This window comes from Podarcis filfolensis, assembly GCF_964270895.1.
Source record: "Podarcis filfolensis genome assembly, chromosome: 5".
In the NCBI taxonomy this organism is placed as follows: Eukaryota; Metazoa; Chordata; class Lepidosauria; order Squamata; family Lacertidae; genus Podarcis; species Podarcis filfolensis.
Window position 1 is genome coordinate 50,518,772 of NC_139608.1, and position 24,160 is coordinate 50,542,931.

Here is a 24,160-nt window from a genome sequence, read left to right on the forward strand (position 1 = left end):
AGAATATTTTTTTTCTTGTTTTCCTCCTCCAAAAACTAGGTGCGTCTTCTAGAGCGAAAAATACGGTAGATCCTAGGCAGACTTGGAAGCAAGTCCCACTGAGTTCAAAAGTGCTTACTCCCAAGGAAGCGTACACAGGATTGCAGTGGAGCCTTTGTTCCCAGCATTTAAGAAGGCTGATGAACACACAACCCCTATGTTAAAAACACAGAAAAACAAATATACTTTTTTCATTGCTGCATGCAGGTAAAGCACCACACCTTTTATTGAAACAACATCAAGCTCCCAAGGGAAGTGTTAAAAATAAGGGGGAGGGAATAGAAAAATGTATATGGAAATGGCGAAGAGATCAGAACAGAGACTGGTGGTTAAGCAGAAGTGCAGCCTGTCTAAATGAGGCATGATTTAGGTATCCCTAGAAGGAGAGATTAATGGGCTAAGTAATGATCTCTCGTAGAGAGGAGAGCAAAATTCCACAAGTTATTGTGTATAATTTTCCCCATGACAAGTGTTGAAGAAATGAAAGCAGGCAAAATCTTCAGTAAGGAAGCCTTTTCCCAGAACGTAAGAAAGTTTTAAGAGCTGGAGAACCAGATGTCTTGCTAGTGGAGAATGTTTTCTCTGGGTTGAATTGTGTATTCTCAGGGATAGGGACTCTGCAGTTAACAGGAGACATTCCTGTCTTTTACATAACGCTCCCAAGTGTCATGCGGAAATCAGGGCCATTTCACATGATATGAGGAAACAGCACTGCTGGGTATTACACAAAAGGGGGAACACCTGCACCTAGAAAGGGGAAACTTGTGTATTCTTTACTGCTAGTTCCTTGGAACATCCAAAGTGTCTCTCAAATCTCTCAGTAGTTCTGTCTATACATACTGAAACCCAGAAGTATTTCTGATCAGTTTACTATATTTTTACTGCAACATTAATGTGATGATGTCTTGTATCACTCATTCCTGCTCTCAGAAAATATTTGAACATGGCAAACTTAAACCAGTTAAGTATCCCATGCTGCCACACTTTACCTGGCAACAAATCACTCCATGAGTGTGGAGCATCTGTAGACAACCACAATGGCCGGATGTTTACTTAGCAGCAGTAATGAGTCAGATGCTGCATTAAATACAAATATGCAAATGGCACCAGTCTTACAAGCTGTGTCATCCAATGTGAGTGGTTTGGTATTAGGGGAAAACATTATGTAAGGGTTCCAGGGCAGTGACGTTTTACTTCACACATTTGAGACTGGGGGTGGAATCCTACTGGCGTGCTTGTGCTCATGGAAGAGCTTTTAATCCAGCAGACACTTCCTCTAATGGAAGAGGAAGACAAGTCATTTTTGTAAACTTGCTCTTCCCCTGCAGTCCAGAAACAGCGGGGTGGGGATGTGGCCTGGGGGGAACAGCTACAGCAGGCAGGAGAAGGAACTGGTAAAAATCCCCTCCCGTCTTCTTCCATGGGCAGACGCGGTCTCTGGATCAAAAGTCCTTCTGTGAGCACAAGGGCACCAATGGGATTCCAAATCTCCATTCTGGCATAACAAATATCTTATGGATTTCAGCCTCAGTAAGTTTGGGCAAAGCGTGTTCTCCTTCATGGAGAGCACGTGTTGCGGTGGGGTCTAACAAGACATCCCACTGTTGCTGGGCGGGTAAAGATAGTTGGCCCCATTGCGATTGGGCTCCTCTTGTCATTGGGGAGAATTTGATGTTGCCATTTTGTGACTGACAGCCATATATTCCCTGCGCGCAGCGTTTAGCTTCCTCTTTTCGCTGCATGCATCGGATCACCCGCCCACCCTCCCTATATTTAGGGTTGTTCGCTTGACCTTGCTATGCCTGTCATGGGGTCGTCTGCCGTTGTGGCAGGGGCCTGGTAGGAATTGTGTCCATTTGGCTGATGCCATTTGGTTTTTGCCTACTGCGTAGCAAATTGTCACAACTTGTAAGGTTGCGATTAGGCATTGGTTTTAAGAATTGGTTGGTGGAGGGGCATGAATTGGCTGTGTCTGCCCCTCCAGTGCTGCTGCTGCAAGGGTATTATTCTGTTAAAGGAATCCAGGGGCTCACCATGCTTTGCTCTGAACCCCTGTCAAGGGGCTAGGGCCACGCAAGAGCCCCTGGGAGCATTTGGGGAGAGGTGAGGGCATGGTACCCAGCTCCATCTTTCTCCCCAAAATGTTTTCCCTTTCTGACTTTCATGGGCGTGTGAATGTCAGTCTGTCCCCATGCGGGGTCAGATAGTCGCAACCAATGCCTAAGCAACCACTCACATTTTTTGTATTTTAATAAAGTTGTGACCAAAATTATACCAAAAACCTGAAACAAAAATTCTGTGTGAATTGTGTTTTATTGGGGTGGCTTGGGAACCTCGACACACAAATGAGTAATCGAAGAAGGCATTCTCACAGAAGTCCACAGAATGAATGGAATCTAAGAAGATGGGCCGTAGCTGTAAAAAAGATGTGGGAAATTTTTTCTTTTAAGAATGGTGAAATCTAAGGGTGCTTGTAAGCACTAAGGAAGAGGACAGAAAAAATTAAGAGACAGGAAAAGAATGAAACAACTGCAAGGACTGGATTAAAGAACAACCCTGAGATCTATGGATAAAGAGTGGTAAACAAATTTAATAAATAATAATAATAATGAAGTGCAGCAAGTTATTTGTGAATGACCTCCACGTGTACTGGCACGATACATGCCTCCAAATTTACCCCTCATTGAAAAGAATGCAGCAATGAGGTAATGATTATTTAAACAAAAAGAGTTAGAACCCACTGCAGGGAAATTGCATAAAGTATGGCAATACAGTGTGGCTGTACTGCCAATAAATTTAGCTAACTGGATAACAGGCACTTTGAAAGTGGAATAGTGGTATTGGAAGCGAACATACTGTGGACTTTCTAACTCTGTGCCTTTGTGTACATCATACTATGGCCTTCCTTGTATTATTGCAAACTCAGCTCTATGCAATCTTCATGACCTCCAGTTCCTGGAAACCAATTTTAGTGAACCAAGATCTAGGTAGGTAAAGGCATATATCCAATGTTGCATGAGACTTGGACACTTAAGACCTAATTGAAACAGGATGACAGAGGAAAACCAGAGGATGCGTGTTTGATTCTTTATATTAAAGGAATACATCATTCCCAAGAAAAATTTCACATTTTATTTTTCTATGAAAGACACTTCTGTCAGTTCTGGAGTAATTATCATCATATATCTCAAAGATAGACATTTCAACCTGATAATATTCTCAATACCAGTTTTAAAGAATCATTAGGTCTATTTCATCCAGAGAAGAAAACAATGCAAATATCTCATCAGTTGGCTACATATAGCCCATGTCTTGTACCTCTATATTTGAATACATTATATGAAGGTCAGTGCTACTGAAATTAAGGATGAGCGGATTTCACCTATTCTTTTCCTTTCAGTGTTCCCTGGGCTCACTCTGTCTTGTAAATCATTAAAAAAAAAAAAAGGTTCACTACCTAGAAACAAAGCCATGTATTTCAGAACTTCAAACTCCATGGAGAAATTTGGCTGAAGAGAATTTTGGAAACAGCCCTAATTGAAATGAAGGGGGAAATATCTTGAATAGAATTAAAGAGTTAGGAAAAGTAGAGGTACTGTGAGTTACATGTCAGATAAGCTGTACCTTTAGGTCTGTGTAAGCAAGAGGCCATATCTAGCCTCTTTGGGAAGTATGGTCAACAATGTCCTTGCACGTTAGCCTGGCCAGCTCAGTCTTTGTCTTTTTCATCTGGACAAGTTCAACCATTCTATGATTATCAGACCTGATGTGGTGACAAACTAAGAAATGCTGGACTGCAAAGTAGTGACCCTTGCATCAGCACAATGTCACAAAACATGATGTTACAGCAGAGGCATTTATTTATCCATCTGTAAGCTCTTTATGCAGCCACACTGGTGTCTTTAGATGCCTCCCACTTTTCTTTCTTGTTGGAATAGTCTGCATATTTCACCTTTAAGAAACTCCCATCCATCTTGGACTCCCTTCTCTCTGAGTATGGGATTTCACTCAGTTAATTCCTTCAGCTTTTCAAAAACCAGAGCTGATGTCCACCTACATTAAGCTTTCCCTTGCCTGCATATAAGGAAATCCAAGAGGTCATGATAACTTCCTCCCAAGGTATCCAGTAATTCCACTATCAGTTCCTCCCTGTTGATGAGGTCCAGGTCCAAGAAAGATGACCTCCTTGTTACTACTTCTACCTTCTGGGAAATGAAATTGTTGGCGAGGCAGTTGAGGAATTTCTTAGACCCTACATTCTTGGCAGAATTTAAGTTTCAACAGATAACGGGATATTTTTCTTTTTTTGACTTTGAAAATGGGTTATTAAAATCCTCTAGAAATCTCATTTGCAAAAATCCAAAAGGTTCTAGTAAAATTAAATTTGGTCTGAATAGGACTGTTATAAATGTGAATGTTTTTCATGCACTTATTTCCCTGGAGCCATTTCCTTCGCTTGGTTTTTTTTTTCTTTTAAAAAAAAGTACTTTATGTTTGTGAGGAACTCTTATGAACTCAGTTTCCTGTAGCAAATTATACTCATTATTTACATTGCTCAAAGTATGCTAGAGGGCTTGCAATTAAGAAGAGAGAGGAAAGAATCCAGTTTTGTCCCCATTAAAATATAGACAAGCATGTTCCCATCTGAATTAATGTGTCATATTTCCTTATTCCAATGGACTCGCTCCTGATGTACGCTAATGGAAGATTAAAGAGGGGGAGGAGATAACTTTCGAAACTTCACTGCATGTCTTTTGAAAGACTTAACAGTATCTTAGATGATAAGGAGCAGTAATTTTATTTCTCCCAGTTATATCGTAAAATTAAATTCCGACATTGGACTGGATGGTAATCCTATGGTTCCCTTCCTCCAGACCCACTGTATTCCCACCTTTTGGCTGCTTTTCGTAAGCTTACTGCATGCTTAGTTTTAAGAATGGCCTAAGTTTATTGTGGTAATGGTATCCAGGTCCAGCCTTTCTCACATGCAGTGTCTCACTGTGCTGAAAACTGCACCTGAGCAGAGGCTTCTCCGCTACCAGGGGAGACAGATATGCATTCCAGTGCTGGCAGAATGACATTCCTGTCACTGGTTTGTGTCTTGGGGGGGGGAGAGGTGTGGCAGCAGCCAATCTGCATGGTGACATAATGTGCATAGCTGCCGCTCTGCAGAAAGGAACAGCCACATAGCTACAAATTCATTCCTCTTCCCATGTGGTAGCTGTTTTATGTGTAGTAGTAGGACCCAGAAGCAAGGAGTAAAGGAGGGTGCCATTAAGAGTACTCTTAACTTGACAAAAGGCCTTATAAAGCTGTGGCACTTGTCTCTGTATAGAACCTGGTATGAACTAATATGACCTAATGTTGCCATATAATATTATTCCCATGCTTAGCTATTCTTCATTATTCCCACAGGAGGAGATCTTGTAGTAAAATAGTGAAGGCAAACTGAGGTTTAATGGCAAATCCTGCTTCTCCTTTGTGTAGGAATGATATGCAAAGTACTCCCTGAGAATAGCAACTATAACTATAACTATAACTATAACTATAATATCCATGCTCTTTAGAAGTGCTCAGTAGCTTTTGGCAAAATGCTATTTTTATAAGTCATTACATTAGTTTCTAGGAAGTTCACATTCGTTTTCAAATGAACAATTATTAAACTATAAAACAAAACGGCATGATTCTTAAAGGCGTAATCTCAGGTTTTACAGTTAACTATAAAATGGTGTATTATAATACAAGAAAGATGCTCAGGCTACTAGAATCTTTCTTTTTTAAAGAATGGTAAAATCTTTATTATTGATGAAATAATTCTACTGTTTTGTAATCCACTAATACACATATACACACTGTATTTGGACAAATGAACAGGACACTCAAAAGATCCAAAATGTAGATATATACTTGATATATGCAAAAGAGGGGAACTAGATTTATGTTATGACTGAAGTGCTAAGTTACAATTCATTGAGATTATAATTGTTTCCTTGGGTTTATAGTAAAAGTAAAATATAGAAAATGTCTCCATAAGGCATTCTAAACTGCTGATGAGTGTGCTACCATTGTGCATTTGGTTTAGACCCAATGAAGTAATAGCAATATATAAAATAAGGTATATATTTTAAAAAACTAGTAATGAATTTGTTGGCCTCGCAAAGCCAGATTTGTCCCTGATGTCCATATGATAATGGGTTTTTCTAAAAGTAGCTCAAAAGAATGACTCAAAGACAATTTACGCTTTGGGATGAAAGTTCCATTAAATTCCATGTGTTGCCTTGGTTTAGATTTTCACAGAATTGCCCTCTGGCATATTGTTTGGGGATCTCTGTGTCACAAAAAAAGCTGCTGTAACAATTAATATAACTAGGTTTCAAAAGCACTAGACTAAGGAATAAGGAGTGGCTATATAGTTTTGGCTGAATAGGGTGAAGTTAAGGGATGTTTTGCAGGGTCAAAGAGAAGAGAACTATAGGGACTTTTGGCTTCTCTGGAATAGGATAGGATAGGTTGACAAAGTATAATGCATGCACACAGAAATACTAGTCCCAGTATATCAGTTCCGTTCTCATTTCTCCAACTAGTACACACTCAAAACTGATTCCTCCAGTTGTGTATTTGAAAACCTCCAGGCTAGACCAATGGTTTCAGTCCCTATCACTGACATATGGAACATAGGTCAATGCCTTTTACCAGTCCAGACTATTTGTCATTCTAATTCATTACTGCCTACTTTGACTGCCATAACATCCTTCTGGACCGTCTAGAGGGGCTGGGAGCTGGGGGCACTGTTATGCAGTGGTTTCGCTCCTTCCTCCTGGGCCGTGTTCAGAAAGTGGTGGTGGGGGATGAGTGTTCAGACCCCTGGGCCCTCACTTGTGGGGTGCCTCAGGGTTCCGTCCTCTCCCCCATGATTTTTAACATCTATATGAAGCCACTGGGAGAGATCATCAGGGGGTTTGGACTGGGTGTCCATCAATATGCAGATGATACCCAGCTCTACCTCTCTTTCAAATCAGAACCAGTGAAGGCGGTGAAGGTCCTGTGTGAGTGCCTGGAGGCAGTTGGAGGATGGATGGCGGCTAATGGATTGAGGTTGAATCCTGACAAGACAGAAGTACTGTTTTTGGGGGACAGGGGGCGGGCTGGTGTGGAGGACTCCCTGGTCCTGAATAGGGTAACTGTGCCCCTGAAGGACCAGGTGTGCAGCCTGGGAGTCATTTTGGACTCACAGCTGTCCATGGAGGCGCAGGTCAATTCTGTGTCCAGGGCAGCTGTCTACCAACTCCACCTGGTACGCAGGCTGAGACCCTACCTGCCCGCGGACTGTCTCGCCAGAGTGGTGCATGCTCTGGTTATCTCCCGCTTGGACTACTGCAATGCGCTCTACGTGGGGCTACCTTTGAAGGTGACTCGGAAACTACAACTAATCCAGAATGCGGCAGCTAGACTGGTGACTGGGGGCGGCCGCCGAGACCACATAACACCGGTCTTGAAAGACCTACCTTGGCTCCCAGTACGTTTCCGAGCACAATTCTGGTGTTGACCTTTAAAGCCCTAAACGGCCTCGGCCCAGTATACCTGAAGGAGCGTCTCCACCCCCATCGTTCTGCCCGGATGCTGAGGTCCAGCGCCGAGGGCCTTCTGGCGGTTCCCTCATTGCGAGAAGCAAAGCTATAGGGAACCAGGCAGAGGGCCTTCTCGGTAGTGGCGCCTGCCCTGTGGAACGCCCTCCCATCAGATGTCAAAGCGATAAATAACTACCTGACATTCAGAAGACATCTTAAGGCAGCCCTGTTCAGGGAAGTTTTTAATCTGTGATATTTTAGTGTATTTTTGGTTTCTATGGAAGCCGCCCAGAGTGGCTGGGGAAACCCAGCCAGATGGGCGGGGTACAAATAATAAATTATTATTATTATTATTATTATTATTATTATTATTGGCTTCCTTAGGCAGAGGTCATTTCACCACCCTCCCCCTGGTCCCTTTAAATGGAGATTCCAGGGACTGAAATTGGGATCTCCTGGATAGTTTGAAACAAAGAGGTTTAGGTTCTGAATTTAATGAACCTGAACTGCTTCCATTTGATCACTGGGTGACAACCCACCATGTACTCCAAGAGATGCTGCAGAGTTGATGGAGGAGCACCACAAGCAGCAAATGGAGCAGGCAGAGAAGCAATCAAAGACTGGAGCAGCTTCTGCGATCACACCAATGGCTGAGACAGCTGTTCAATAGACAAACCAACCCAAACCAGAGTGGGTAAGCAGTAAGAAGCCTCTTTGGAGAACAAAGTGACAGTCCATGTGGAAGTAACCTAGAAGCCCAGCTGCCAGGCATCCAGATGGGAGAGCAGTCAAAGAGCTGAGGGGCTGCTGATTGATTTTTCTATTCCCGGGGAACCTGTCATGGGAAGAAAGGTGTAGGAGGAGAAGGGCTGGCTGGCAAAGTTGCTTCAGTTTGGTTCCCCCACTTCCTGGGAGCCTGCTGTACAGAAGGAGAAAATGGAGGTACCTGAGAGTGTTCAATAAGTGTTGCTCATTATAAATGAGCTTTCTGTCCCTTGGAAGCCTACTGGGGAAAAGAGGGGGAAGGAGGAACCAAAATCAGAAAAGGGGGAGCAGACAGCTCCAGCCGAAGTGGAAACTGTTAAGCAAGATAGTTTAGGCATATGGACTCCGGCAAAAAAACTTAACTGTGTTATTTAGCAGGGAATGGAAACCTCTGTTGTCGCTCTGTGTCTATATATATACTCTTTCCCCCTGCATTTGATACTTGCCCCATTCACCAAGAGACAGACCACTGCTAGGTTCCAGAAAACTGTAGAATGTAACCTGCTTACAGAGAGTAAATTCATACAGAACTTTTTGCCAAATATCTGCATATAACAGAAATATAAAAAATGCATGTTTACAATATATCACAAGACCCATTTTCTACTCCCAGAAATAGTGCCACAATAAACCGGGGTGGGGTGGTACTGGTAATACTTCCATTCGTGTCTGAAAGTGAGATTGCAGGATAATAGAAAATATTGACCATTCTTTGTGACTCCCTGGCAAAATCTCTGAATACACCCTGCTTATCTCTCACCAAGACAATGACACTATTCTCTTCTCTGGTGTCCTGCTGCCAGTCAGAATTGTGTCAGAACAGCAGTGCCAGAGTAGTGTGCATTTAAGCTCCTTTCTAAAATGCTCTAGAGCAGAGTACAGTGGTACCTCTGGATACAAACGGGATCTGTTCCGGAGCCCCGTTCGCATCCAGAAGCAAACGTAACTAGCGACGGCATGTCTGCGCACGCACACATCACTTTTTGCCGCTTCTGTGCATGCGCGTGACATCATTTTGAGTGCATGCGCAAGCGCCGAAACCCGGAAGTAACGTGCTCCGTTACTTCCAGGTTGCCGCGGAGCGCAACTCGAACGCGCTCAACCTGAAGCGCATTCAACCTGAGGTATGACTGTAGTGGATTACAAGACCAGACAACACAGCACCCATCCAATGTGTGTGCAGGTGTTCTGGTGTGCATGCATTTCACATACAAATCATTCCTTAGAAAAGTGCTTGGAAGATATATTATTCTTCTATAATAAAATGATGGTAAGTATTTGATTGATTTGTATAAAATGTCATAGAAATTGCCAAGTACTAACCTCCTGAGGTAGTAAAGTACAGAGCATTAGGTAGCCTGCCAAACTGCCATGTCAGAATTAATTGCACATCATATTATCAGCAAGAATGATACAGGCTAAGCCACTGTTGATGCATTCTTTTTCAGGCTTATTGTAAGTGGTCTTAAAAATGCCCCAGAGCAATAAAAGATTTCACTAATTTCCATGATCCCTGCTCTTGTATGTGGAAAAGCTACAGATAGTTAAACATAATGTGGCCTTGTGCAGACAGGATATTTAACTATGGTTAGTGATTAACAGGTTTGTTACTTAACCCTGGTTAAGAACCACCCCCCCTCTCCCAAGCAAGTCTACAGTAAAACCATGGTTTAACCTAGGAGACATCAGCAAGGAATGCTTATCACCTTGCACCCATTATGGTTTTATCAGGGCAGATTGAATACTTAACTAACCAAAACTTGAAAATTTGCTTCAAACCATGGAATCAAACTTTGCTTTGTAGCCAAACCAAGGTGTTTGGACGTAATACTTAAGAAACCATTGTTAAGTGTTGTGGGCTGGATCCAGGTTAAGTTAGCTGCACTTAGGTTCCACTGAAATCAATGGGACAAGGTAGTCATTACTTAATTTAAATACCACTGATTTCAATGGGAACTCAATTCAACTAACTCTCTGGATACAACTCATGGTCTTCATAGGGCTTACATGGCACATTCAGTATCTTTGAAGTCATTATTCAGATGCCTGTTAGAAATGTTAGGCCTTGAAATCAATTGTTGCTTCATTAATATCATTTCCAAATGAGATTTCATTTAATAGTAGTATTCTGTTACATAGTGGAATACTCTACTCTTCTCATAATGTTTTTAAAATCTCTTTGCAATTTGAAATAATGAAATGTTGAATTGAACTGGAAGCTTTATTTTATTTTTATTTTTTAAATGATATTTATTAGAAGTTTCAAAAATTACAGAAAAAAGAAGAAAAAGAAAACAACAAAAAATTTAACAAAACATACATAACAGTACATAAAAAAGCAAAAAAAAGCACGAAAACCAATACAACAATAACAATAAAAAGAAAAAAACACACATCCAATATTCCATATCTTTATCTTTCATTTACTTGTTTCATCGACCTCCTCACACCTCCCTTTTCGTATTCTAGTTTAGTTATTTGTTTCAGCAAATTCTTTCCATCTTTCTCAGTTTTTATTGGGTAGTTTATCTTAACAGTCTAACCTATTAATTAGCTCAGCAAATCCTTTCCATCTTTCCCTATATTCTGTTGTTCAGTTTACCTTAGTTTATTTTAACCTTATCTTACCATAAAATACCTTAAAGCTTAAAACTTAATATTTATTTGTACATAATTCCTTATATCATTTCTACTAAAGCCAAATAGTTTCATTCCAACATTTTTCCTAATACTCATTAATTTTACACTAATTCCCAAAATAAATTTTTAAAAATTTTCTTCCAATCTTCATCCAACGTCTCTTCTTCCTGGTCTCGGGTTATATCAGTCCTTACTGTCCATTCCATCTAGTCCATCAACCTGGTAATCTTATGTCCGAGGCTCTTAAGTCTTTTCCATGTCCCTTCTGCAGATCTTCTTCTTGTTTGTACCTGCACTTTACCTTGTCTTTTGTTGATCTCTTTCTTAATTTCTTTCCTTTCTCATTGAGGAGTAGGTCTCGGGGATACTCCAACTCAAAAATATCTCCGTCTCTCCTCAGCAGATCAGCCCATTCCCCACAGTCCCATTCCCCACAGTCAGCAGTGTAGTCCAGAGAGTATTTAAAAGCATGCTTCAAAGTCCCTCCAAAATTAAGGGCCCCCACAACTCCAGACCCCCCCGGCCCACTCCAAATTCAGTCTTCAAGAACAGCGGCTTATGCTCCTGCAGGGCCTCGGGTCTCTCCATTTGTGTTACTTGAGGTTCAACAGCAACCTCCTCCATTATCTTCTGCATTGCACTTGCCCTGTCAAAACAGGTTCCTGGGTTGGTTCCTGAATGGTTTCTGTATAAATATTCGCTGTTTGTCCAAAATTTTTGACTGCAACAGTCATCAAATCCATCTTCTCATGCATCTGCTCCAACAAAGCGCTTGTCTTGCAAAAAGCAAGCACCAAAACTTCTTCCAAACACATTTTTATTCAAGGTCAGAGTCTGGTCCCATGATCCTAATCTCCACAGCTGTGAAATCCCCAGATCGACTCCAGCAACAATTTAACAATTTCTATTTGTATCCATCTTTTGAAAGCAGGTCCAACAAAAGAGAATTACTTTCATTTTTTAATTTTTTTGTTTCTTTTAAATGTAAAAGGCAACACTGGAATCAATTTGTTTCTCTTCTTTAACTATCTGTCAAAAGACGTTCCATTCACAGTCAATGAACTTCCCCAAAAATCTCTGTCTCTGACACCCCGTTCCCAGGTTTGAGACGGTGGAAATTTATCTTTCTTTACTCTCTCTCCTGCAGGCTTGAACAATCAAAATTCCCCCTCTTTACTCCTGTTTCCAAGAGGGTTTTGGTGGTTAAAACTGGAGGAATTTTAGACCTTTATATACGACTTTCCAGACTTTAGCTTGCACAATTTTTGCTTCAGTCTATTTACAAAAGCGGAAGGCGGACTTCCTGTTTAGAACCTTCCCGCTTCAGTGCCAAATTAAAATGTTTCTTAATCCAATTTTCCGTTCTACTCACGGGTACTTGTTTAGAGTCCAATTGTCCACAGGAAAAAGTCAGCGTTCTCCGGCAACGGCTGTGCGGCTTTACTCCGTAAAAATAGCGGTCGATTCAAAACACCGCGCTGCTCACCCCACGTCGCTTCGGATCCCCGTAAAAGGGGTTTCCTTGCGAGTAGGGGAGGCGCTCCTGGTGTCAGCCGAATCCCACGTTCCCAGGCTTCCTCCGCCTGGGATTTTTGAAGGGTCTCCGCCTTCACCGCGGCGGCAAGACCCGATTTTCGTGGAGCGGGTTCCTCTCAATCAGAGGAACTCCGCCATTGCCGATGGCGCTAACCCAGAAGTCCTGAACTGGAAGCTTTATAAACTTATTTAGGCTGTGGCTCTGTCAGCAACAGAGAGACCTTCCAGTAGGGCCTTTATTAGCGCCTCAGTGCTACATTGGCACTGTCCAAGCTGCAACAATCCATGGGAAATGTAGTTCTCATGGATTCTGCTATCCATTTCACATTGATCCATATGCCTAAGATGCTGCTGCAGGATCAAAGGGAAGCCTCTTGCAAGAGTTCCCATTATAAGACCTTGCTGCTGCCAAGGTTGAGGGAACCAGCAGACTTGCATCCATAGATTTGAGGGTGTAAACACAACATTCCCCATGAAGGGGCCAGGCACCCACATTTTTGTGTGCTGGGGCCATGCATGCTGTGGGGGTGTGCGAGTGTGATGTCACCATGCATGTTGACATGTGTGTGTGATGTCAGCACGCCGTGGGGCATGCTGACATCAGGCGAACGAGTGCCCACAGTGTGCACAGCCCCAGGCACCCACGGTCCTGGGACCAAGCAGTTTTCTGCTTGTCTCATGCTTTCAAGGAATGGATTCGGGATGTTTTCTGTTTGCTCCACATCTTTCCCCAGGAAAATCTGTTTAGCACCAAATCGGAGCAAACATCCATCTGAGGAAACCCAATTGACGTTTGCTCCGATCCAGCGCTAAAGAACAAGTTTTCCTGAGGGAATGCAATAGGACAAGCGGAAGTCTAGATGAGCCCTCAGGCTCAGTGGCCTTGTCTGCCTGGAAAGTGTTCTGGCAGCCACAACATGCAGGAGAAATGCAGGGAAAAGTTGAGCTGAGGTTGCATTCATGGTTTTTTGCAGTCACAATCCGTGTGAGACGCAGCAGCTGAGTCCTTCCTATAGACCCCTTTTCTCTACCACAGCATACATGGTACAAATCTGAACGGATAAAACCTTTGCCTGAGAGTATTCTAACTGCAGTTCTATGACAGTGCAGAATGCTACTGGGAAACATACAATGCATTAATTGTATATTGCAATTAACGAATGTATGCACAATACCTATGCGCTCTCAGGCCTGGCACGGCTGTTCAGTGCAGAGTACAAATAAGTGTAGATCATCTTTTACTTCCTTAGAAGAACAGGCTCTAAAAGGGGAGTGCAGGAGAAGGATTAGTCTTCAAGACAAGGGCTTAAGCACCATTCACAGCACGCAGGGAAGCACTTAGCTCTGGGTTCCCTTCATGAGCCTCAGTGAAAATTGCAGGTGTTCAGCACCATGCCTAGTGTTTGGAGATCATAAGCAGCTATATTAAAGCTGAGTGTTTATTAGTATTGTTATTAGCAAGCTGCATGCAGTATTTAGTCAGAAGTTGGGCTTAAAAGCTTCAATGCGGCACTCAGAGGTTCAGGCCACAGCAGGCGTGGAAGCTTCATGGATTTGTAATTGGTTAGTGGGTGAACATAAATAGGAAACGCAGCAAGGGACGTAGGTGTTTTGTTGAAGAGGGAACACGGGGACAAATCTTCTAAAGGCTGCAAGAAAAAGCAGCGTGATTTGTATCCATTGGCAGTGCTGTACTTGCTAAGATCAAGGGAGAACAGAGTAGCTGAAAAGAGTTGCCTGTAACTGGTCCCTGTCACTGTCTGTGAGGGCTTCAATGCTGATAGTGTGTGGGCCAGAAATAGGGAGGAGAGGTAAGGGATTACAACCACTTAAAAGCCCCTAGAGCACAGGTGAATAACCTGTGGACTCCCATCATTCCTAACCATTCTGGCTGGGGCTGAGGGGAGTTGGAGTGCAGGTCACAGGCTCCCCATGTCTATACTGTCTTGGCCTCTGAGGGCAGGCAAATATCAGTGACTGGCCCTATCAAGGTTATTTCCCTGTTTCCCCTTGCTTCATGGTGTACCAGTATTCTTTTAATTTAGCCTTCTAAATTTGAGGCCTTTTTAAACAATACCCTACCTGCATGGAAGCTGTTTTTTCATTGGCACCTCCTGATAAGCTGGGGTAATGTTTAAATGATCCAGCCATAAAGGGAAAGGATGGTTCTGTGGAAAGGAGCAACCTTAGGCCCCTAACCACATCACTGATAATTTATTTTTGAGCTTTTGTTCTCTAGATGCTCACAAGTAAGTAGCTTTGGAACAGCTAGGGTGGTGTTTAAAGGGGACTTTGGTACCCTGTACTCCTGTGCTGTAAGAGGAACAAAGTTTTCCAGTTCCTCAGGAAAATCCTTTGTTTTCATGCCTTATTCCTGACCAAGAGTGGCGCTGGAAAGAGTGTCCCTACCATATGCTATGAGGGAGCAAGGGGCACAGCCTTATACTGGGCCAGACAATTGGTCCATCCAGCTCAGCTCTCCAGGGTTTTCAGACAGGGGACATTTCCATCCCTACCTGAATATGGCAGGGATTGAACCCAGGACATTCTGAATGCAAAGATGCTCCACCAGTGAGCTTTGGCCCTTCCCCAAAGGGGGAGGGCAAGGTGGTGACATTGGGATTGCGCAGACACATCTGTGGGTCTGCAGACTGGCTGCCAGTGCATCTGCACAGCCCCAAAGTTGCTCCTCCCACAACTTCCTAGCGATGCTGCTGCTGGGAGGCTATTGTTATGGCTCTGCCAGAGCAGGCAAGCTGCTGTTCCTCCTGATGTTGCTACCATTCTGAAAGGGTTTATCTCTTTGCAGGAAAAGATGCACCATGAATGCAGAACGGAGATTGCCATTTTATAATAAATTATATTTAAAACATTTAGAAAATTGGCTAAATGCTTATTACTAGAGAAGATTTACACTTATCCCCTGAATTTCCAGCATTATCTGACATAATGCGGTCAACAGGCTGACACTTGCTCATTACAGAAATCTTGGTGCTGCTCTCCCCTTAAAAATGCAAGGCTTTTTTTTTTTAACATGGCAGCAGGCCCATTTCACCTACAGAAGTCTCCTCCTCACAAACATTCCATATTCAGGATGAATCCTCATAGTAATAAAAATTAACCATCTTTTACATTGTCATCGTTTGTGGTCTAGGGTAGACTTGATGACACTGGTGCTTCCAAGGGCAGCCTGACCAGATATATCCATGGCAGAGGAAATCTTTATTTACTGTATTTTTCAGTGTATAAGACAAGGTTTTTTTCTTTTTAAAAAATAGTAAAAAATTGGGGGTCGTCTTGTACACGGAACATGGACAACTGGGGAAATTTTTAAAATATTTAAGCATATGTCCAATATTTTGGCTTGGTCGGGCTGAGGCAGTCCCTCCTGCTGCCGTCGCCCCTCCCCCCCTGCCCCCGGGCTGTATGCTGGTGACTGGCTCAGCTCCTGAAGCCCCCGCTGGCTCAACCACCAGATCGAGAGCAGCTGCCACCGCCGCTGCTGAGAGCTGCCTCAACTACCTCTCCTTGCCCTTTTGTCTTCCCCTCTCAAACTCCCACCCTGCCCCCGGCCCGCTCACCACCTTCCTCAGCTCAGTTTGCTCAACTGCATGGCCCGATGCAGAGCGGCTGCTGCCTTCCCCCGGCTCTTCCTTGGCATCCTGCTTGGGAGCCTGCTTCTCCACAGCAGCAGCTGCCACCGAGGGGAGCATGTGGTGCCCCAGTTGCTGCCTTTGCTTTTGCACCACAGTGCACTGCATGCTGGAAACTTTGAGGGTGATTGCCCACAAAAAGATTAACAATTTGCTGCCGCCAATCATCCAGATTTTCACTTCTATTTTAGGGTTTCATTTTCTTAATTTTGGGTTAAAAAAATAGGGGTCGTCTTATACATTGAAAAATACGGTATATATATTGTACATTATAGTGCAGATGGTATGTAGGGTGCAAGAGGATAGGTCTTTGCCCCCAAGGAGCTTACAATCTAAAATATGGCACAAGTAAGTTTTAAAGAGGCAGCTGCAAGGTAAGATATGTAACATCACGCAGGTGTTATTGAGTGCAGTTCCAATGATACAGAGAAAAGGCAGAGTTGTTTGAGAGAGCAGGAGACCTTTCACCAGAGGTGGCGGAGGAGCTGAAGGTCATGGACAGGGATGCAGAGAGATATAAGAGCAGAGAGATAAGAGAGGTCAGGCCAAGGCGGACTTAGGAGGCTAAAGCACAAAAAGCTGATGCTGTATCCCGGAGTAGCAGGAAGTCAGTACAGGAGTTTAAGAGAATTTCACATGTTTAGAAAGAAGGGGCAGCTGTGGCGGTGGAGTATTTCAACTGTGCTGGTGAGATTATGAGAGTAGGCAAAACTTCAGTGCTTGTGCTCGGTTTGTAATGAGTCTGGAATGGTTTTTATGTTAAATGTTTGCATATAGTGTGTAGTTAGGCCCACAGAATTTTAAACATTTTATTCAGGGGCAGCCTGACTTCAGTACTGCACAACCTACTCTCCCTATTATTATTTTTTACTAGACTTGTCATGGTTCACTGAAGAAGTTGCCATATACCCAGTTAAACCCTCGCTCCCTCTAGCTGTAGTATCCACACTGACTGGCAGCAGCTCTCCAAGGTTTCAGGCAGGGAACATTCCCAGCTCTACCTGGTGATTGAACCACAGATCTTCCGTATGTCAAGAAGATGCCCATTCACTGAGCTGTGGCACTTCCACTTGAGCTATGGCCCTCCCCAATAATTAATCTGTTTCAAGTAATCTTGAGCATACACACTTGCTTAAAAACACAAAACGTCTAGTTGGACCAGGTCAAGGCCCACCTCTCTTAGCAAGAATCTGGTCAACCAGAAGTCACCAGCCATTTACCAATGACCCATTAAGACAACCTACTTTCTTCCCATACCTGGTTTTTATACAGGCAGGGAGCACTGATAAAAAAAAACAACCATCCAAACCTGTTGCAGTTCAACAGGTACCACATTCTGATCCTCCGTTTTTATATCAGTTCAGCCTATGATTGATTCAAGCGTTTTTGAAATTATGAGTGACTGGTTTAATACAATATGTGCCGATATCACATCAACAGTATTTTGGAGGTAGCAGGGGACAGATAAGACTGTCTGATTACTCTGCATGTGCATCAAAGCATCCTTCCTTTGACACCTTTATTCCTTCTTTGCACTTCACCCAAAGACTTCTTTGCCTGAGGAGTTCCTTACCTTAAGATTGGCACATGCTGGTAAGTCATTGTTGGTGGGTATTTCATTGTTGGTGTTCTCGGGTCCCATTATCTTAGATCTGTAAGATGTTGTAGTTAAAGCTGTGGTTGTCTGGACAGGTAGTAAGGGCTGCCACACATTCACGTCTGTACCGTTGCCAAAGGCCTGAATTGCATTTTCTGCAGAAAAAAATCACAGAGTCAATTCTGTTTATGAAGAAATAGTTTAAAATGGACAACACTACCCCAACAACTTCCTGAAGGGAACCCCTACAACGTTAAGTTTGTGGGTCACAGATTTATTTTCATCTGACAAAGGAATGCAATGCTTTTAATAATAATAGAATGGTTTAAACTCAGACTTACAGGCTGCCTTTTTAACATGCCAGCACAGAGCCACATCAGCAGTGGGATTGCTCAGGGCACAAAGGCACCGAGTGTGGAATTTACACAAAATATTTGTACATCTGTAGGCAGTTGAAAACCCAATTTATACTACAATCCTCAGAGTTCCCAGGAAACACTGGTTGTTAAACCACTATAGGAATTGTAGTTCTGTGAGGGAAATATAAGGCTCAGCACTCTTAACAAAATACAGCTCCCAGAATTCTGTGGTGGAAGCCATGACTGCTTAAAGTGGTAAGATGCTGCTTTAAATATACAGGGTAGATGAGGCCTAAGGAAAATCTAGAGAACCCACATTTAGGTAGTCTATAAATAATTGAGCTCACCATTCCAGGATATACTATCGTAATATGTTTGATAAGCCAAATGGTAATAGCAAGGAACTGACTGGTTTATTTATAATAATGGTTTTTTATACAACAAAAAATACGAAGTATTTTAAAGATTTTTCTTTTCTTTCCCCCTTTCTAGTCTTCAAACAAAATATACATAAATAGGTGGGAGAAGCACACTCACACTAGAAGTTGAAAATGGAAAAGCTGAAAGGCTTATTGTAGGTTTTCATGGGATTAAATACTCTGTTTATGGTAAGAGTAAATTGGCTGGGTTTTTTAAAAAAACAAACAAACATACAAATGAATAGAAAAACAGTTTTTAATCAGGTCTTTGGGGAATCAGCATGGATTTAGGGATTTCTTATTTCAAACACATTGTATAAGAAATAAACCATTTCACTGGGGACGTGAGCAAGGAGTTATTAATACATTCCTTCAATAGCATCCACAACTTACTATAAATTATTTCACTTTTACTTCTTATCTTAGAAAGATGCATTTAATTCTAACTTTAAAAAAAAACTTCTAATAAATGTGGGAAATGATTTATAGACTTCAGAAATGCGCAGGCTGATGTGACGAGAAGTGAGGAAAATCTGTATGGATTTTCATGCCTTGCAGCACATTATAGAAAACTAACAAATGATCCCAGAGAACTGACAGATAGTTACCCTGAATGAAATAAACCGACATATCATTGTTAAAAACACCATCACCCACATTCATGGAGCTAAAGACTATTATGTGCAAACCATTTAGTGCACATTTAGAAGATCCAGTGGTACAGTCCTCTTGGGGCTGAAACTCTTCTGAATAAAGACAGGGGGAAATGCAGGTTTTAATGAACCCCTGAATAAAATGAGACTACCTGCACACAGAAAAGTAGCATGTATATGTGCACATAGAAAGCTAGCGTGCATGTCAATGAGAGCGTTAACCTACAATCATTCTTGGCAGTAGCTTTTGACAGGCAGGGTATTTTCTTCATTCAATCATGATGTCCCCTCACCTACGTTTTGAAGTGCTATATTCATGGGAAGATTGTACCACATGATTTTCCTGCACCAGTAATTTGCATTTAAGCCGGCTGAGAAACCTTTAATGATTGCGATAAAACAATGGCACACAGCCCTATCCTTTGAGCCACTGTGGTAGCCAAGAAGGGTGAAAGATTAGAGGCAAGGGCTACTGCCCCAACAGAATGTGACAGTCTGTTATACAGATATTTAAAACACATGCAGATTAATAGCCTGACACTTAATAATACACTGTGCATCGTTAGTATTTTTTTTATTTAAAATAAAGGTTTACAAAAGTCAGCCCATTAACCAAAAAAAGGATAATGGAACATTTATCCCCCTTCTGTGAAATGCTATTAAAACAGGGACACCTTTAATTTCTTCATGAAGAAAAGGTCTCTCTGCCAGGGTGAGTATAATTTTTCCTCACAGTGTCCTCTAATGTCATTGCTTTATCTTCATTAACATTTTTATTCCGACAGCAAGAGAGAGGACAATGGAACTGGGGTGTTTCTTTTAAATCAGAGCATGTATTGGTGCAGCAATGCTTCCATTTCCAAATTGGCAAATTATTCAAACAATTAAGTATGTTTATACATAAGTACTGAGTGTGACCTGTTGATGCTTAACTAGCTAGGCACCCAGACGTCTACATTGTTACTTCTTTTTAAGAAACTTGAGTTTAAACTCAATTTATGTGGACTGTTCCTGAAGCACGTTTCTAATTTGGAAAACAGGTCTGACAGCCTAGTTAAGCACTTCACATTTAACCAAGATCTAAAGCTGCACAACACAAGGCCATTTCCCAGTTCCCATACGACATTTTTCCTATGTGGAGATAATGGCTAGGTGGAACACTAAATTATGGTTTAGCACTACAGGTACGAGCCTCAGGCTCAGCACTCTCCCCTCCCAATTCCTCCTCTAGCGTGACTGCAAGGAGATCGGACACTTTCCCTTCTGTTTTCAGTTCTCTGTAGTTTGCCATTATGTGCAAACCTGGTACTGGGGTTAGTCTTAACTACGGTTTAGGGAAACAGCCAGGATCAAAACCATGGTTTTAAGTTACTTGTTCCCTAAACCCGAGATGGGAAAACTCAGGCACATATGGCCTCCCAGGCCTCTCTATCTGGCCTTTCACCAGACCATGCCTCCTCCCTAGGCCACACCCCTCGCTAGCCCTGCTCTATGTTTTTGCCTGTCTGGAATATGTCCTCAAGCTGTGATAATGCCTGTTGCTTGCCTGGATGGAGGATAGAGAAATGTACGTGTGAGTATGGCTGTAAAAGCCTCTGGATTTTGCATGGCCAGAATGCAGCCTTCTGTACAGAGGTAGCATAAACAAAGATCTAAGCTGTACCACCAGGGTAGTTCATGCTGATGGGTGGAGTTGAGAGCATCCATCGAGAAATACAGCAATTGATGAATCACTCAGCATAGATAGTGAGGGCATGTTGTGGAAGAAACACCCCAGAATTTGTGCTCATTTATACAGGACTCCCCCCCCCCGATTAATTCTTGATTATGTAAACGAGCCCCTACATTGTAGGTTGCTGCATATATTATTCTATAAACACATCACTGAAGATATTTTATAGAATATAAATATGGTACTCACTAAGACAAGTGTTATCCTGGAAGAAATTCAGAAATTTCAGACATTCTTCTAGGTCATTCCCGCTATTGCTGCAATCACACCACGGAGCGACGCTGAGACTGTTGTAATTTAAATAATTTGGAGTCATAACTGTGCCTATTAACAAAAAGAAACAACAAAACAAAACATGTGATTATTTATTTTTCAATAACCCACCATCCTCCCAGAAACCCAATCAAGAAATGACTATCATCTTGTAAATGAGGGAAGGAGAACAGGATTGAAATGTTAAAATACACAAGTAAGCTTGGAGTAGATATGTGATGAGAATATTTTTTGGGGGCTGGGAGTGGGTAAATATGGCCTGATGAATTCTGAGGAAGAGTATGAAGGCAGAACACAAAAACTGTCACTGATGTAATGATGTTGTCCTGAGCCTGCAAACAGGTGGTTCCTCAAATATTAACCAAAGGTTAGATTAACATTTTAAAGACAACAATTTAAATTAAAATGATCACCACTTATTTTGAATAACATTGCAACTACACTTATTTTGTGATACCGAGGAACAACCATTATGTTTGGATAGTCTGAAGTAGGAATGACAATGCTATAGAAAGCACCAAATGAATTTGGAGGACTATGACTATTTTTACATGCCTGAAATCCTTAAATATGCCCACAGCTGATCCAATACAAGAAATCTATTTATTGATCTAGAACTGGGGGTATTTTGTACAAGGTAATATACAGAGAAGGTATTAACATTTTCAGAAAATAATCATCAGCAAGCTCTGATTTGTATATGTCAGGTGTGGGGCTGGTGGGTGTGACCTGGGGGAAACGGCCTTGAGGGCAAAACTGTGACCCGTGCTGGGTCTAATAAGGCCAGCAGGCCAGAGGTTCCTCACACCTGTTTTATTAGAACACAACAGGAATGAAACATGGTAGATCTCCAGCACTATTCAAAGTTAAAATTTGTTTTTCATTATTTGCTTATTAAATATTAGGGTCTGATTTTGCTGTTCCAGGGATCCTTGTGGGTTTTTTTTAAATGGGTTTCTGTGGTTGCTTACAAATGGATTGTATTTGTATTCTGGTCTCCTTTATAGTATTTGTCTTTGAATTTATGTCTGCAATAATAAATCCATCAATATCAGACACAATTCAAATTAAAGTTGTTTGCACGTAATAAGGTTAAACATTGTTGGTGTAATTTTGTCTCATTAAAATCTATGGGAGTGTTGCCACAGATACTCCACCATACATGTTTAATAACTGTAAGGTTGAATATTTAAAGTGGCGTGGTAGAGTGTATATGATGATAATAATGATGATGATGATGTGCTTTGGGGGGTGCAGAGTGCAGGGGGCAAACAAGAAAGATCCTCCTCAGTGTAGCAATGGGAAATTAACTACGTGAAAACAGGTTAAGAGCTCTGGGTACTTTCTGAATGGCACCGAAGATGGCCAGAACAGAACAGGAAATAAATGCATCAAACCATTTAGGGTCTGAAATGATAAAATGCAATTATGGAAATGCTGCCAAGGCATGTCTAGTATCACCAGGGATAGGAAAGGCAAGTATATGTTTATTTAGTGCTCCCTATTAGAAAGACATTGGAAAAAATAACATAAATATGGAATATGAACCTGAGGACAGATGTGAAATCAAGCACATAGATTATTTCTCCTGCCTTTGACTTGTTCTTCTAGCCAACATCTTGGACTTGAGTCCCCGCCCCCTCCCCCATTTTCTTTTGGTCTCTCTCGCGTGGATAATTACATGATTTTCAGAAGTGGTAGACAACGTGAACCTATTTGAAGATGCTCTCTGGTCATGTGTACTAATGCTAATCTCAGATAACACAGTGATGATGGCTATATAGCCAAAATGGAACTACTGAGGAGCAACAGGGAGGAATTGGCATGCTTACAGAAACCCCAAGGTTTGTTCATATCTCTACCTACCTACCTACCTACCTACCTATCTGTTATCTATAGATGAGGGGGAATGAAATGGTGTATTCTGTAAGATAGCATGGTTGGCTGGCTCCCTGAACAGGAGCACTCCATGCAGCATTCTGTCCCTCTGGCGTTTTCAATCACATACCACTAAGTGTTTACAATTTGTATTAATGCAAAACCAAAACCAAACCACTATTTTTCTTCAACAGAAAAAAGTAATATATTATGACTGATCTATCTGGTCACCATTAACACATCCAATTAGGACATAGCATTTGTTCCCTGTGCATCAGAGAGTATTATATTAATTTCCATGACCACTTTAATGTGGCAAATGTGTGCTGGAATGATATCCATCATTTCCATGTCATAAGGCATTTTTGCAGTGGACTCCTATTTGATAGATACCTCAAGTTACTTTTACATTCCCTTAAAAAGTCACCATTCTGTGGCAATCACCTTATCATCTAAAAAGTGAGAGGTACATGTTTTCTATCACTTAAAAACCACTTCTCAGGCTCACTATACATCTGCAATCTATATTCTCAAACTTGACTTTAATATTATGGCTCCCACATGGAGATAACTGGTAGGACCCCACATACTGTATCTTGACCAGAACATCTGAAAGCCACTTGCTATGCACACTAGCACATTTACATGGAGAGTATCCATATAAGCAGTGCTAATTTGTGGAGGTAGATGCTGCCAGCATGCAGAATCTCCATGCAGCTGGGCTAGGGAACATAGCAAGTGGTTTTGAAAGGTTATACTCGTAATGTGGACAACCTCCACATATTGGATATAATTAGCTCTCAATATGGGTAGGAAAAAACATGGCAAAAGAGTTGAGAAAGGAATCCTGGACAGGTAGTCATACAACCACAGAATGCACATATATGCCCTTGGAGTCTAGATTAATGCTAGGCTGACAAGAGCTCTTGGTATCCCAAAGAAAATGAAAGGCTGGTTTTGGAAGCCTGTGAGTTTTTCAAAGTAACAGCAGTAAGCAAGGCATGAACTCTTGTTACACTAGTCAGTTTCCATCCTCTTGACTGTGTCT

General features: G+C 41.9%; 1 protein-coding gene across 1 annotated transcript in view; it reads right to left on the bottom strand.

Moving 5' to 3' along the window:
• The window catches only part of GFRA1 (GDNF family receptor alpha 1), a 183,388-nt gene that overhangs the window by 18,125 nt on the left and 141,103 nt on the right, over positions 1-24,160 (bottom strand). Inside the window, exons 6-7 of the mRNA XM_083616723.1 lie at positions 21,151-21,285; positions 17,775-17,953 (exon numbers count right to left, since the gene is read on the bottom strand). Coding sequence (XP_083472849.1) covers positions 17,775-17,953; positions 21,151-21,285 — 314 coding nt within the window. The remainder of the gene's footprint in view (positions 1-17,774; positions 17,954-21,150; positions 21,286-24,160) is intronic.